The sequence below is a fragment of the Limulus polyphemus genome, unplaced genomic scaffold (genome assembly GCF_000517525.1).
Source record: "Limulus polyphemus unplaced genomic scaffold, Limulus_polyphemus-2.1.2 Scaffold568, whole genome shotgun sequence".
NCBI classification, from domain to species: domain Eukaryota; kingdom Metazoa; phylum Arthropoda; class Merostomata; order Xiphosura; family Limulidae; genus Limulus; species Limulus polyphemus.
The window spans coordinates 171,232-188,746 of NW_013666178.1; the positions used below are offsets into that span (position 1 = coordinate 171,232).

Genomic DNA, 17,515 nt, shown 5'->3' on the forward strand with positions numbered 1-17,515 from the left:
TTTGGATTGAAATTTAAACACTAGAAATCTGAGACCACAAAAAAGTAACAAGTCATAAGAAATACAAGTGTTTTCTCACATTTAGAAAATAAACCACTTTGCAAGATGTTGAGAATAGTAGCAAACCGTTAAACGACGAGTTTCTAAAACTTTCGCAAGAAAGGAAATACATTACTCATCAAGTATAGTTGAAGGAAGGAAGAAATAAAATACATTACTCATCAAGTATACTTGAAGGATGGAAGAAAGAAAATACATTACTCATCAAGTATAGGTGAAGGAAGGAAGAAAGGAAATACATTACTCATCAAGTATAGTTGAAGGAAGGAAGAAAGGAAATACATTACTCATCAAGTATAGTTGAAGGAAGAAAGGTAGGAAATACATTACTCATCAAGTATAGTTGAAGGAAGGAAGAAAGGAAATACATTACTCATCAAGTATAGTTGAAGGAAGGAAGAAAGGAAATACATTACTCATCAAGCCAGTGGAACACTCACTACCATGGCTTATCCTGCACAAAGTCTGGATATGAACATTGCTGAAGTTTTATGGGTTCTGTAAAAACTGAGAAAGTTAAAAGGCGGACAAACAATTTTGATGAATTTTGGAGAGTATTAAAGAACATTTGGAACAATATTACACGTCGTCAAACTGAAAATAAGGTGTAATGCACTGTATAAAGTAAAGGGCAAGCATAAAAAATATCAATTCATAATGTCAGAAAAACACGTTGGTTGAAGAAATATGAATTAATATAACATGATAAAAACCTTGTAAACATTAGTTCTATAACTTATTCGCTTTTCTTTAATATCTTCTGTCATATTTGGTTGTGCCATTAATAAATTCACTGTCTAGTTGTCGTCTCTCATTCTTTGTGATCCCTGTACGTGGCTTCCGAGTGGCACAGCGGTATGTCTGCGGACTTACAACGCTAAAAACCGGGTTTCGACACAGATAGCTCATTGTGTAGCTTTGTGCTTAACTTCAAACAAACAATCCCTGTACGAGTATCACATATTTATTTCTGTATTTTCATTACTGTATATAACATGAGTATAAATATATATAAAAAATATTATCTTGACATAATAGAGCGAGCTTCAAGTTTATTATTTTCAACTTCTGGCGAAAACGTAATAGACAGTACAATATATTTTATGGAATGTTTACTAAGAATTATTTTAAAGCCAAAACTACCTAGCTTGCTTAAGCTTTGAAGTAGGTAATATTCCGGAAACTTCAGTAAACAATTTGCACTCTTAAAATTCAAGATACATAGACACCACTTGTCACATACAGTTCATCATTAATGATTAGTTTAATCATTTTACTAATTGCGCATATTTTGATACTTTATTATCTTTAGATCAATTAACCTCCACAAAAGAACAGGCATGCCGAAAGTGTATCCTTGTATTATCACTGTTTTTGCGTAGAATTAATTATATTTATTTACACTTTTTCAGGAAATTATATTCTATAAATTGTTTACAACTCTAAAGCATTTCCTACTTGCAAGGAATATTAAGTATCTGGTACTCTCGTTAAATAAATATAACACCGGGCACATGTATAAATTGTGTTGTTAAATGTACGATTTGTGTTTCTGCACTCGTTTAAAATCTCGCGATAATCTAACTTAAGTTTTTGACAAAAGGTGGCGTTTCAAATTGCACAGCATTTCATCATTGCTTCTTACGTTTTATCCAATAATATAATAACATGTCTTGAGTAGATTGTGTAGTTAGTTAGTTTTTGGTTAAGCACAAAGCTAAGAAATGGGCTATCTGTGCTGTCCCCACCACTGGTATCGAAACCCAGTTTTTAGAATTATAAGCATTCAGACTTACCGCTCTGCCACTGTGAGGGGGCGATTGTTTAGAGTGTGTGTTTATTGAAATAACATTTAAATTAGTGCATCCTTTGAATATTATAAAAATGGCATTAAACTTTATATGTTGCTTCGTGCTAATATGAATGTGTATTGCGATATTCTAACTTCTTGTACATGGAATGTTATTTATAGCTAATTTCTTTTGAACTGTTTGGTTCAATTTAATGATGCTTTTTAAACTATTATAGTTTTTTTTTTACTTTTAACAGCTTTATAAATATTGCCTTTTTTTACATAAGCCACAGTTTCAATGCGATATACGGAGTTTATTCTATTACTTAATGCATTAATTTTTTTGAAAGTCCAGGTCAAAATAAAATTATCTAATGTGGATATAGGATTAATACATTTACAAATGTCAGTTGGTGTCACATAATCTAGATTAGTGGTAGAATGATAAGCTGAAAGGTAAAAGCAAGAAATACCGAGTACCAAAAGTCGAAAACAACTTTTTCGTATAAGTTGGACGATTAATTATTCTTATTACATGAAAAAATGATAATTAAGACGCAGAAAGTGCATTTGTAACACTTATTGTAGCAACTTTATTAGAACGACGTTTTATTCACATGCTTTAAGCTTGTTGTATGGTGTAAAGTGATCTGTGCTTCTTTGAGCTAACCCCAATTTAATTTTCTTTTAATTTCATTTATGATAATCAAGAATTAAGCCTACTAATTAATGTTACAATTCCAAATAGAAGTAGTTCAATGAAAACAAAAATGCTTAGAAATACACACCACACTTCAGATACATTGAACTTTTTTGAAATTTATTATTCTGTCCCGTCCAGCAGTTCTATCTCCAAACTAATAACGACTAAGTATGATATGTAAGAGAAATTATCAGGGGTGTGTCTGCGCCAATCAAATGTATACCGAACATTGACCGGATTTTAATATTCTCACATAAACTTAGGAATGTGCACTTGTTAGTTAAGCAATAACCTTTTATGTTATTCTTACTACACAGGAATTAGATTAATATATCTTCAGTAGAAGTGATACCTTAAATAGTGTTTCTGTTATAAACATATAATTTTACAAATGTCTAAGTTACATATAAAATCTCGAATTGTTAATTCGCTAAACAGATTATGAAGAAATCAATCATAATTCACCATGAAAAAAATAAATACACCAAACTTCAAATATTTTCTTTTAATAATGGTTTACAGTTCTGATAGATACAAGATCTGTCCTTTATAAAATGCATTTATTTAAATCTATTCTGAATAAAGTCCAATAGTAACTGTCTGCATATCACTTACAGAAAAAAATCAAAACAGTTTTACGCACTAATAGATTTTGTACTGTCTCTTGCTTAACCTATACAGGTGATTGTAGCTAACTACAATGTTAAATCATGTTCTCTGCCCTAGCATAAAGCTACATATAATGATTTAGTCGCATGTTCGTCAATTTTATATATGCCGTATAACTGTAAAGTGACTGCAATCCTATTTCAAAATTGAGCATCATTTTGTATAAAAAATACAATCACTCAGTTTCAAGGAACAATAAATACAATCAGCTTCATATACACTACCACAGTGTACGAGTCAATACAGCCTTAATTGCCTCTGTGCAAAATCATACAATAGAATTAATTATCACAAGATTGGATATAGAAAATTTTCATGTTATATGGCAAAAACAGCTTCATGGTGTTGAAGGTATTCTGTTAATAATGACAGATAAAGGTTTTATTGTCACTAGGTGAACACGTGTGTTGGAAAAAAGTATAGGTGCTTTGGTGGATTTTGAGTGTCATTCGATTACATTTATTAATTGGAAATCCATGCAATTAGTAACAGCTTGAAGGGAGCTACTGCAGATGGTTAACTGACTTGATCAACACTTTTCCACTATAACAAAAACGTACAACTAAGGTCATAACTTATAGTTTACACTAGTCATATTGGTCACTCTCTCGTGTGCGTCACGTGCATAAGGTTCCGGAATCAAAAACCGGTCTGATGTCACCGTAAGGTCCATTTTCTTCTAGACTTTTAACTACTGGAATGTTGTGACACTTTATCGTGTTATTTGGTGCTGTTCGTTTGTCAGTCTTATTGAAGCTTTGAGAAGTATCGCTTGGCACATTACTAGCTAGTTTATGATGGTGTTGACTTCCGTCTATAGTGAAAAGCCTTTCATCCTTTCCAGAAGAAGAGATGTTTACACGCATTGGAGGGGTAGGTGGTCTTCTTCCGCCTGATGTATGTGAAGTATGGAATTCTAATGAATCAGTAGTTCCATACCCATGTGCTGTGAGGTTTGCATCTTCAGGCTCTATAGTAAATATAGAACCGCTAAGATCGTCTGGGCTACTTTCCAAGTGGCTCACTGGCTGCATTCCTTCATCTGTTCTTCCATCCAGTTCTGACATCAAACCTTCTGGTAGACAAATCGATCTTGGTGTTGTTACTAAAACTACTGCTTGAGGATCGTAGACGGAAGGTAATGGCTCAGTTCCTGACTCGGCTGAGTAGGGATAAGGTGGCGGGGAGAGAGATCGTACATGGGCAGGTAACCCTACTCCAGAATAATACAGCACAGGAACCCTTTCCTCTTCACCGTTAGAAATGTTCTGTGGTAAACACTGTCTAGATAAGAAAGAGTTATTATGATGGCCAACAACTTGTTGAGGAAATAGACCTAAACCCCTCTCACACAACATATTCTTACTTTTGTAATAATTCTCTTTTGCCTCAAATCCTTCACTAGGATATCCATCTTTGTTTCTCTCCAAAGAATGAGAACTATGCTTTCGGCATGAAGATCTACCATGACAATTCCCTTGAAACAAACGATGTAGTTTCTTATTTTCAGCGCCTCTAGCTCCATCACTCATCCCAGGACACAGGTCTCCTCTCGTGTAGCCAAGAAGACTACTGGTTACTGAACAGGGACGACTAGGCTGGCGTGGATACTCTCCCAAACTCAACTCATCTTCAGCAAACTCATCTTCACTAGCTACAGTTCGAGCTTCTACTTCACTATCATCAATGTCTGAGTTACAGCTTTGGTTTCCATCTTTGCCATCTGAATTTCCAGAAATTTCTTCATAGACCGGATTGAACAGGTCTTTATCCCTATTGGAACGCATACTGCCAGCTTTTTTACCCGTGAAGAAAAAGTTTGTGTGGTTTACAGATATTAAATGGGGGTGTCTATATCTGTCAAACTTTACATCAAGCAGCTAGATAAAAATAAATGACGTGATTTATATTAGTATGACAGCAAACGATCAGAGACAAGGACAACTTAAAAAAACAAAAACAATATACTTTAAGTAATTCGTAAGAGTTTCTTGTAAAAACTAATATAGGCAGACATAGGTAATCATTTCCATTCTTTAGTTGTGAAACTTGGAGTCTTATAGAAATGAAACTTAAGGAAAAGATTAACGTGCATAATTCAATTTCAAGTTTCAATATGTTTACGAGAAAAGTCACTTTTACAAAACTGGGAAACCTTAACACAGAGTTTATGAATAAAATGTTGCACTGTTCAGTTTCAGGTAATTAACTGGGTGTTTCAAGAAAATATATTTGAATGAAAATATAATTAACTTTTACGATTTTATCTTTATTAGTTATTTTACTGATCGCCTAAAACTTTCTGCAATGTATACGAACAGAAACAAGTTATACTAACCTCAATAGGAGTCAGTGTTTGGGTCTCAAGTCCACGGTGATTGGTTAGTCTTATTGGGTGGTGGTTGATAAATACGTCATTATAAGTAACTCCATTTGAGTTACCGACGTCACATCTGGTTTGATGGTCACTTTTACATGGGAGAAAATTCTGGACCTTCTTCTTATGCCTAAGAAAAAAACAACACAAATGTTGCTAGATATAATCCTGCTAGTTTCTCAGACTTCAAAGTTCAGCAAAATTTAAAACTAAATTAAAATTGTGATTGTTTGATATAGAAATAGAAAACATATCTAAATCTTACAAATAAGAAACTTTGATATTCCTCACCCACCCACCCACACACACATAAACACACGCCTTCATTCTAAGTTTGACTAAAGTATTTACGCTACTTTTTCAATCAACAGGTTTGTTGGCTTGTTGTTAAGCACAAAGTTACACAGCTAAATATCTGCCTACCACTGGTATTGAGACCTAATTTTTAGCGTTGTGAACCCTCAAACTTAGGGCTGAGCCACCAGAGTAGGGACAATTACAAAATACAACGCGTTCTTTCAATGCAACGAAGTGTCCAGATATGATTAACGTGTCGGGTTGTCGATCGAAGAACACAGGACTTGAGACATGACGATATTGAACGTGCCCCATCTTTTCAGTTGAGGGTGGGTTATTTTTGTGGCAGTCAAAGTCGTTATTTAGTTCAAAGAGGCGGAAAAAGTGTTTAATGCAATTTAACACACGTGCACAATATGGTATCATTCGGGTTTAAAATTCCGGTTCCATACATTGCAACAGGATAAACGTGTTAGAGTAACATTCTTACTATTGACATGAAGAACAATACATTTACTATTGCATCGTAGTTCCTTTAATTTATTATAAAGATAAGCAAAACTGTTTTTTAAAAACGATTTCATCTGCAATACATGGTGCACATAGTTTATCGGAGAAAACGATAATGTTGAGATCATAACCTCTGACGACCTCAAAATAGTGGTATGTTACAACAAACATCAACATAGTATTGCCACTGCTATGTTTTGTTTTTGTTGTTGTTCTTTTGTAGGTGCATACCAGAGGTTAAATTGGAATATTTTGAGCAGTAGTTATGGAGTAGTAGGTTAGCTTTTTATTTATATATATGTTGTGAACCGTGGTGTCTTTCTGAGCGTTCGTCTCCCGTTAGAAAAGCTGCGCACGCAGGCAAAGTTCAACATTCACTTTTGAAATGACGGGAGAACAGGCATGAATAATGTTGATGCCAAATTTTATTTAATAAGCAATATATTCTACACTAAATTGTTAGGAATTAATCCCACTATCATTCACATTTCAAAATGTGATGTAACTTAAAGAATGAAAATGTATATTAATTTACCGTATGTTATTGTTGTGCAGCTCTTAGCATGACCGAAATGCTCAACAATTATTTTTCTCAGTGTGCAGTATAAGTAGTTCAGAGTTTTGACTCTGAGTGAAACCAAGAGTGGAAAACAATTTACCTGTTTAAAGTACATGAAATAATATAAATTTATAGATTACCTTAAACATTTCCTGTCATTGGGGACAGGTACGTTTGCCTGTTATTAAATAAATCTGTATGTTAAAGCTAAAACAATTAGGTGGGAAAATCTGATTGAAATGCTGAAATCTTATGTTCAAGTAACATGAGTAACAACATCATGTATTTCAGTTATCAGACAATATTTTGCTATGCATGTAACAATCTAATCGTAATATTAGTACTAAATGAAAGTTCACAGGTAAACAAATAAATTCTGTTAGTTATTTTGTTAGTATGTGTTTCTTAAAAGGTACAAACTCAACACCACTAATCTGACAGTAGACTGTCCATCGTGAATATTGTTCATTAGATTTATCATGAGTTTAGCAGTTTTTCATAACTTATCAATCTCTCCGAACTATCAGGAGCATAAGGCCGAGACGTTTCCACTTTATCTTCATCTAATATTTCACATACGTGTATTATATTATAATATTGACCTTGTTTTACATTTTTACCAATGTGTGTGTGTGTATTGTTTGTACAATATACAATGGTTGAATTGTTATAGTACAAATCAAACACCAGATCTTCAAGTTGGCATCTTCTACTTATTAAACACAGCATATTCTACAAGAAAACTATCAGTTTTTCTAACAGCCGTTTGGGCCTGACTCGCACATTTGACTAAGTTCCCTACATATCTCTCAAATATACTGGAAAGTTATGAACTGATTTCTTTACTTTCTAACATAGCTGTTCCACTTTATAAACCAAATCACCGCGTGTATGTAATAGACAGTATTTAGAACATTTAAACAAATGATAAATAAGATACAACAACAGATACGCTATAGAAAAAGGTTGGGTTAACCATCCTTGTAATCGTTTTCATCATCAGCTGTGAATACAGAAAACAATCTCTTGTTAGGAACAGAGAATTTCGGAATAATGACTCGCTATCAATAGAACGGAGTGTGTTCGTATAGTGAAGCTGACATGGAATACAGTAATAATTATTTTGAAATATTAATCTTACTGATTATAAGATTATTTGATCTTTTTATCTCTCACATATGAATAACATGTATTAAAGATTGTAGCTTGATCAGGAGTCGATAGTGATAGAATTTGTATGATACGGTATGAATAAAAATAAATTTATGTTTACATTCTTTATTCTGATTGGTCCAACCCCAGAGGTTAGTTTGTTTTGGTTTGGTTTGAATTTCGCGCAAAGCTACACGAGGGCCATCTGCGCTAGCCGTCCCTAATTTAATAGAGAAAGACTAGAGGGAAGGTATCATCATAACCCACCGCCAACTTTTGGGCTACTCTTTTACCAACTACAAGTGAGATTAACCGTCATATTATAACACCCCCACGCCTGAAAAGGCAAGCATGTTTGGTGGGACGGGGATTCGAACTCGCGACCTTCAGATTGCAAAGCAAGCGCCCTAAAAGGTTAGAGACAAAAACAAATTTAGACCTACTTCTGTAGTATTAGTGTCAGCCTTGGCAACTTATTAATTAAATTGTTATAGTACAAATCAAACACGAGATCTTCAAGTAGAAATCTAATACGTCTCTCAACGATCGAAACTGCAGTGGTAAACCAACAATGTACGGAATTTCAAATGCTAGAAAAAATATATATTATTCTAAAATTCCTATTAATTCCATTGAGATAAAAATGAAATTTTGGAGTTAATTCTAATGTTCATTTAGTTTTTGTCTTCTAAGTCAAAAGGAAAAGTTCAAAAAAGATCTAATTTTAAATCCTGGCTAACAAGTGAAACAGACATTAGATTCGCTTGGATGCGAGTGTTTAACGCTTGTCAGTGCAAAAATCAACGGAAGATAAATTATACTATAATAAGTATGGGCAACAAACAAATTATATCAAGATTTTAGAAAACCTACATAAAGATCATGATAATAATTAACGGAATTCTTTGACCCGAACATTGCTTTTGTATTTCCTAAAAACATATGAAAATGTTTTACTGCGTGATTTTGTTTGTGAGATTTGTACATAACACACGCTGTAAGTAGAGATATTTGACGTGGTTCAGCTAATAAACGAAACAAAGGCTAAAGTAGTTTGTCTGTGAAAAATCTGATGATTTTGCTGTGACGTGGTTTAATCAAAAAACGAGTCAAAGATCGAAGGAAGTCACGTGTTTGAGAATCTTGTGCTTGTTCTGTGTCATGGCGTATAAACAAGTTTTCCATTGGGCAACTTTAGTGAAGAAACAGAAAGAACTGTTCATTTAAACCTGACGTTTATCACTTGCACTATGTATGACAGTAATCCACGAAGTTTCTACTCCTTCCAGCTTGTTCTTCTCGATATTTCACTTGGATCGTGTACTCTCTTCAGCTTACATTTATTTTGTCAGCACTGTAACTCCAGGTTTTTCACTTCCCCTTCGAGCTCTCAAAAATTGTATTCTACTTTTCTTACCTGCTTCACGACCTCTTTTCAGTAATCACTCGAGACTTCTTCACCATCTTGACTTCCCCTTTTTTCTCTCAGTATTTTCACTCTAGGCTTGACTTCCCTTTTCTTCTCTCAGGGTTGCTGTACTCTCTAAATTATCTTTCCTCTTCTGAGTACCTTGCTCCAGATTTTCATCCTCATTAACTCTCTCTTCCTGCTCTTGGTATTTTCACAGGAGGCTTGACTTTCTTTTATTTCCAGTCTTCTGCTTTTCACAATTCACTTTTATTCCTCTTAAAATTAACTTCGAATCTTCTCAACTTCATCTTTTTTCTCATTTGTGAAGAAATAGCAATAATCTCGTGTGTTTTTATAAATTAGACTTTAAATAATCATATATATGTATATATCTTCGATTTATTACATTCAAACTTCAAATATCACATACTATTCAACAATTTTTACACGACGGCAATAACATGGAAAAGAATTGTAGAAATATGAAAAAAAACAGTTTTTCTTTTAAACATTTTTTTACAATTTCTATGTTAAGCAAAACAAAAATGTCAAGAATGCCACGATACATGCATAAACCAAAACGTGCGAGAGATTCAGCTGTGAAACAAAAGATGTATACGTTATATGTGGGGTAAGTAATGATTCAGTTTGATCCGCTCTGACTTTATCACGAGGAAAAAAGTCCTTAAGGTTATATCGGTTTTCTTGTAGCGATATTTATATACTTTTTTAATCCACATATTTTTTACTAACGTGAGTTGATCTTGGATGATGTCACTGACGAGTTTTATTCTCAGGAACTAAGAGGCGTCTCCGAACTTCCACATGTGGGTGGATGAAGTTACATTACTCAATATTAAATTAAATATTATATATTTAGTGACAAAAAAACAACAACAACTAGAGGTCACTAGAAATATTTCAACGAGCTATTTATTTCTCTCAGCAATGTCTTTATACATATAACTGCTGCTAATGTGGTGTTTCCTTTATCTGCATCTATAAGAATTGCGACTGTGTTGTTTTCTTTGTCTACATCTGTAACTACTAATACTGTAGTGTTTCCTTTGTCTACATCTATAACTATTGGTACTGTGGTGTTTCCTTTGTCTACATCTGTAACTATTGGTACTGTAGTGTTTCCTTTGTCTACATCTGTAACTACTACTACTGTGTTGTTTTCTTTGTCTACATCTGTAACTACTAATACTGTAGTGTTTCCTTGTCTACATCTATAACTATTGGTACTGTGGTGTTTCCTTTGTCTACATCTGTAACTATTGGTACTGTAGTGTTTCCTTTGTCTACATCTGTAACTACTTACTGTGTGTTTCCTTGTCTACATCTGTAACTATTGGTACTGTAGTGTTTCCTTTGTCTACATCTGTAACTACTACTACTGTGTTGTTTTCCTTGTCTACATCTATAACTATTGATACTGTGGTGTTTCCTTTGTCTACATCTGTAACTATTGGTACTGTAGTGTTTCCTTTGTCTGCATCTGTAACTATTGGTACTGTAGTGTTTCCTTTGTCTACATCTGTAACAATTGGTACTGTAGTGTTTCCTTTGTCTACATCTGTAACTATTGGTACTGTGTTGTTTTTCTTGTCTACATCTATAACTATTGGTACTGTGGTGTTTCCTTTGTCTGCATCTGTAACTATTGGTACTGTAGTGTTTCTTTTGTCTACATCTGTAACTACTACTACTGTGATGTTTCCTTTGTCTACATCTGTAACTATTGGTACTGTAGTGTTTCCTTTGTCTACATCTGTAACTACTACTACTGTGATGTTTCCTTTGTCTACATCTGTAACTACTACTACTGTGTTGTTTCCTTTGTCTACATCTGTAACTATTGGTACTGTAGTGTTTCCTTTGTCTACATCTGTAACTATTGGTACTTTGGTTAGTCTGGATATTGTCTTGATATTGAACATATAGGTATTACTACACTGTTACCTACTTACAAATTAAGAATGAATAAAAAATATATACCACTCTTACTTCTATATAGGCCTGTTAAATAGCTACGACATTTTGAGTTTAGTTTTGTTGTTGTTGTTGAGCACAAATCTACACAAAGGACTATCTGTGCTCTCTCCGACGCGGATATCGAAACCCTACTTTTAATTTTATAAGCCCTCAGACTTACCACTAAGCCACCAGTGTATCTGAGTTTATAAAATAAAATGCAAGTAAAAATCTGACTTTGTGAGAAAATGAAATGTTTTGGACATGTTTGATAATTTTGTGAAGTAAAACCTGTTACATATAAAATCACGACTCAGAAAATCCTGGGTAAATTTTACAACTTAATAACTAAACTTGTGAAATTTCTCTAAGTCTTTTGGGTTATGTTTTGAAATTTGGTAACGATCGGATAAAATTGGTTATTGGTTTAATTAAAAATAAAATAGATATGAGAGAAAAAAAAACATCTAGACAGATGATATTCCCAAAATTACAAAAACATGAAAAAAGTAGTTTACAGAAATAGTGCTTATTGTTTTAACTTTGTTCTCAAGTTATTAATCATCGAATTCATAGGTGTCCCTTGATCTTATGAAAGCTTTATCCATTGTAAGTTTAAATTTTTAACATATTTTCTATCTCTCTTTGTTCAAAAGCGACTTAGGTTTTTAGATTTATGCTTTCTAAGCATCTACATATCAGTCCGTTCATCTTATACATAAATACTGATCTTTATAAGAATAATGCGTTTACCTAATGGATTATGTTAATCATATTATCAATCACCATTATTAGATAAATACGGTATTAACACCCTTAAAGCTGTATAAATAATTAATAAACTTCGATATATTTCGCATATAGATGTTTTTCTACCCTATTAAAGTAACTGAAAGTGTTCACACACATAACTTTTAGCCTGCTTTCCCTCTAAGCTTGCAAAACCTCCGCTTGAAGAAATAGAACCACGTGGATTGAAAGTCGGATCCTCGATGCGAATTAATGTAAGTAGTTTCAGATCTTACTTAGTACGATGAAACGATATGTTCTTTAATATATATTGTTTTTCCGTTTTTCTCTCATACCGAGTTTTATTGTTCCGCTTAGGTGTTTCCATGGGACTGCTAGGATTCACACGGGACATTTATGATACGTATCCATGACGACGACTAGTTACAGTTGAGACTTACGAGAGTTATCACCTTTCAGGGAGTAACTAAGAAACATTAATGAACGTGTCATTCGTAGCAAATGTTTAACGTGGATACAGTCGTGGTTACTTATTTACTTTCCTGTTCAATTTGAAGGTAAATCTTGTATCTAGCTCGTTGTGGTTTATTTGTCATGGTTTCTTATACGCTGGTCCTTAATGCCAGCTACTCAAGGCTGAGGTTTGAAATATCACTATATTGATAGTTCCAAGGCTTACAACTGTACAAAAAATACCTATGTTATCTTTTACGTAATTTCTCCAAATTTAATATTTATATATTACAGTCTTGGCCAAAATGTTTGCATATTTTGTAACAAATAAGATCATTATTATTAAGATGGAATACAAATATACTTAGTACTGTCAAACTGAGAAATACATGTTATATTAAACATCTACATATGTAATTTGTTTAACGAGACAGGTTCTATGGACATCATGAACGATTTACTAGACACAACAGCAAACAATTTTATCAGATACCTGTAGAAAGATGTGTAATTCAGCATTTCACCTATCACAACAAAACCTTACCAAAAACATACATAATGACAAAATATAACACCAGATTATTATAAATAGCGTCTGTAAGTTTATATCAGTTTATATTAAACATCCAATACTTGGTAGGCCCTTCTCGTATTCTAATAACCTCTGCAAGGTAGCGTGGCATGCTGTCTGTGATGTAATCCACTGTGATTTCATCCCAACTTGTCATTAGAAGGCGCTGCAATTCAGCTACAGTAGCTGGTTTATGGTCGTGGTTAGCAATTTTCCGGCTCAGTTCTGCCCAACAGTTCTCAATGGGATTACATTATGGAGAGTTTGCTGGCCATGGCAATCTTGTAACGTCCTCCTGATCGAGATAATCCTGTACAATATACACACTATGGGCTGTGGCATTGTCATCCTGGAATATAAAGTTTATGCCAAACCTTATCCTAGTATATGACAGAAATATCGTCTCCATGTGATACCTATAGGAGGCATCATTGACGTTTCCCTGAACGATATGTAAAGCGGTTTTTCCACCATGATGAATAGCTGTCCAAACGTGTACAGCGCCATCTCCTGTGTGAAATACAGTTTTCCCTCATCTATTCTCCAAGCAAACGACGAACACGAATCCTACCATAAGTTTTAACAAGCCGAAAAATATTACATGTTGTCAGTGTCCTAATTGTAAGTTGGTATGCTGTCTTGTCCAAATAACCTGGTGACGGCGGTGAATTCTGGTTAATATTGGTTTGCAGATAGCCCTTCTTGCAAAAAAACAAAAAACAAACCTTGTTTGGCCAGTCTTCTATTTACTGTTCTTCTAGATACCCTGGAATAAATGTGTTCTTTCCATTCTCGTTGTAAGGTGTTGCAAGATGTCTTTCGACATGACGTGTTAACCTAATTCAAAGCAAGGTCATCTCGGGCAGTAGTTTTCGGCATTTACCAGTTGACTTTCTTGGAACAACGTTTCTTGTAGTCGGATGAAGTTTCAGGATACAGTACACTGGGGGTATCCTACTGTTCTGGCAATGTCCGTTTGCTTCATACCATTTCTGGACAGTCGAACAATTTGGCGCCCTATAACTTCTGGCATGTTACGAAGCAAGACTCTACATCATGTACCGAGAAATTATGTGAAGAAAGCGTTGATCTGTTTCGAAAAAGATCATACCAAAAGCACACCCTTTTATATAAAACAGTTGTGTATGTGTGTTTTGATGAACAAATGCTCAAAACAACTTATACACATCAGAATAACAACTCATAAATATTAGTCTGATCATGCACTACCTTATCTGTTACTACTCGGGCATTTACTCAACAACTACTCCATGCATGTAGACAATAACATCAATATAGGACAATGTGCAACCATTTTGTCCAAAGCTGTATATGCATATGCTCATGTAGACTAACAAAATACTCTCATGACTATATGGGGGTAGATTTTTTTTCAATTTTATATTTAATACTCACCATGTTATATTTATTTTCGTATTAAGTGATTACTATCCTGCATATTCCCAAGAACCGCACAAAGCCAAGAAACAAAACATTAAAGATCCACAAAATGACAAATTTATGGAAAAAAGAAAAATATTCATAAAACAGAAACAGAATTAAAAATAATAATAGTACAAAGTTCACAAAACTAAAAATATTTTCAAAGCATATCTCAACGATGTTACAAAAATCTACACTCTATAAGGGAATAGAGATCAACAAGAAATTCAAAAGTTTTGAAAACAAGAAAAAATAGTGAAAACCACAAAGGTTCAGAAAATACAAACTACCCATAAAACAATGATATACAATGTAACAGAGATCAATAAAACAGTGATTAACGACTTAAAAGAAATCTAAAAGACAATGATCAACAGAGTAATAGGAATCCATTAATCACAGATAAAAACATTACGTCGGTCGACATAATATGTAGAAAGCAATAAATATCGGTATAATAGCGACTAAGGAACAGAGAAACACAGATACAATGGTACACAAAATCAAAAATGTCCACAGAACAGTGATCATAAATTATATTTGTTTGTTTATTTTAGAATTTCGCGCAATGCTGTAAAAGTGGCTATCTGTGCATAACCCTCTATAATTTTGAAATGACAGATTATATGGAAGACAGCTTCTCAAAAGCATTCATTTCCAACTCCCACATACGGTCCGAAAGAGCGAAACGTTTTTTTGTATTACAATGCGTTGCGAACCATGAATCCTCTGATTAACAGTCTGGTCACAATAACCAGCAGGTCATGCCCAGGTAATCCGCAGAATAAGATAAATCCACAAAAATATGATCAACAAAGCAGCAAAAATCTAGGAAAACTACAAAGCAACAGAAATCTACGAAAACTACAAAGCAACAGAAATATACGAAACTACAAAGTAACAAAGATACACAAAAACTTACGAGGCTATTAAAACAAAGAATGATTTAAAAAGATAAAAACAATTTGTAAAATTGATTAAAATAACAGAACTGTAATCTATATCGGTTCAAAAAGTAATTTCATAATTACGTAAATGTTATCTTGGAACTAATAATAGAGACGCTTGCATCACACGCTCCAGAATAGCATGTAATGAAACAAGGTTCTACTTGTTTTCCAACCTAGAAAGTACACATTATAACTAAAAAGAATCATCAAACAAAAATCAATAACAACTTTCGCAAAAATTCATTATTTACAACTCGTTATTCATTTCCTATACTGCAGATTTCTAGACACAACAAAGATGAAAAGCTTATATGCTAGATAAGAAATTTGTAAACACTATTTATCTTATGTTGGTCATCAAGAAAACTCTTTATGTATGTTCTTGTCTTCCAACATATTGAAACGACTGTATAATAAAATGAAACATGTATTTTCTAAAGTCCCTCAATAGTAAAATTGACCGTTATATTATAATGCCACCACGGCTGAAAGGGCGAGTATGTTCGAAACCTTGCTACCGAACATACTCACCCTTTCAAGCCGTGGTGGCATTGTAATGTGACGATCAATCCCGCTATTCTTTTCTAAAATAGTAGCCCCAGAATCGGCAGTAGGTGGTGTTTACTAGCTGCTTTCTCTCTAATCTATCAATGCTAAATTAAGAACGGCTAGCACAGGTAGCCCTCGTGTAGATGTGCACGAAATTCCAAACCAAAACCGTTTCCCCAACAGGAAACAACCCACTATTCAAGGCACACCCGTTGCTGCATTGTCTTGATTCGCTAACCATAACCCCCTTATTATCTGAATATCAAATCACCTGCACGTAGTACCTAAAAATAATAATGATATTGAGGTCTTCAAAATCTAGATTGCAAAATTGCGAATTATTCAATACAACCGTCATCTTGGTAAGACTGCGAAGTCTATATATTTCAAAATAAACTGTTTGTGCGTAAAATATGGAATATCACATTCCCTTCATACAAAATACCTAGTCCTTAATAAGTATTTATATATTACATGGAAATGATTGTAAAACTTATTTCACTCATATTTAAACCAACGCATGTCGTACGCAACTTCGTGATTTCGTTTGTGTTTTTTCTATATATATATCGAAAGCAATAAGTCCAGATCCTAATGTCAATCATGCTTTCACCAAAATGTGCCAGAGGTAATACGTTATGACTTAACGCCGATAAAATAAATAAGATTAATTCTGAAGTATGCAATAGTTTAAAACTCTTATTATTATAAACGGAATATTTTGAAACAAATGTCTATTCAGTCGCTTAAAACTAAAACATTGAAATGATAAAATAATCGATCAGCTTTTGATGTGTTCTACAAAAAGCTTTTTATGTTTGAATTCGACATGTTGTTCATGACAAATCATAATATTATCAACCTAACGAGGAATTTGGCTGCAGGATATGCCCATACATCGACGTTTTATTAATGTGTTTAACATAACTTTAGAGCACGGAAGTAACAGAAGAAACTAAACAAAATTTACTTTCAGCAAGATTATCATGTTAATAAAGTTTAAACAATATCTACCCACAAGTTTTTTTTGCACAAAAGTTACATTCAGTAACATTAGTGTATAATTACAAAATCAACTTTACTCTTTTAATCGGGCCTGTCATGACCTGATTGCTAGGGCGCTCTATGCGTAATCTACCGGACGTGGGTTCAATTCCCGTCACCAAACATGCTCGCCCTTTCAGCCGTGGGGGCGTTATAATGTGACGGTCAATCCAACTATTCGTTGGTAAAAGAGTAGCCCAAGAGTTGGCGATGGGTGGTGTTTACTGGTTGCTTTCCCTGTAGTCTAT

At 33.8% G+C, this 17,515-nt stretch overlaps 1 protein-coding gene across 4 annotated transcripts in view; it reads right to left on the reverse strand.

Moving 5' to 3' along the window:
- Positions 1 to 3,045: 3,045 nt before the first annotated feature.
- LOC111085710 overlaps positions 3,046 to 17,515 on the reverse strand; it is a 168,929-nt gene continuing 154,459 nt past the window's right edge. For all 4 annotated transcript variants that reach the window (XM_022385581.1, XM_022385580.1, XM_022385579.1 and 1 more), the window contains exons 3-4: positions 5,563 to 5,731; positions 3,046 to 5,104 (exon numbers count right to left, since the gene is read on the reverse strand). In XM_022385581.1, coding sequence (XP_022241289.1) covers positions 3,842 to 5,104; positions 5,563 to 5,731 — 1,432 coding nt within the window. In that variant the 3' untranslated portion in view covers positions 3,046 to 3,841. The remainder of the gene's footprint in view (positions 5,105 to 5,562; positions 5,732 to 17,515) is intronic.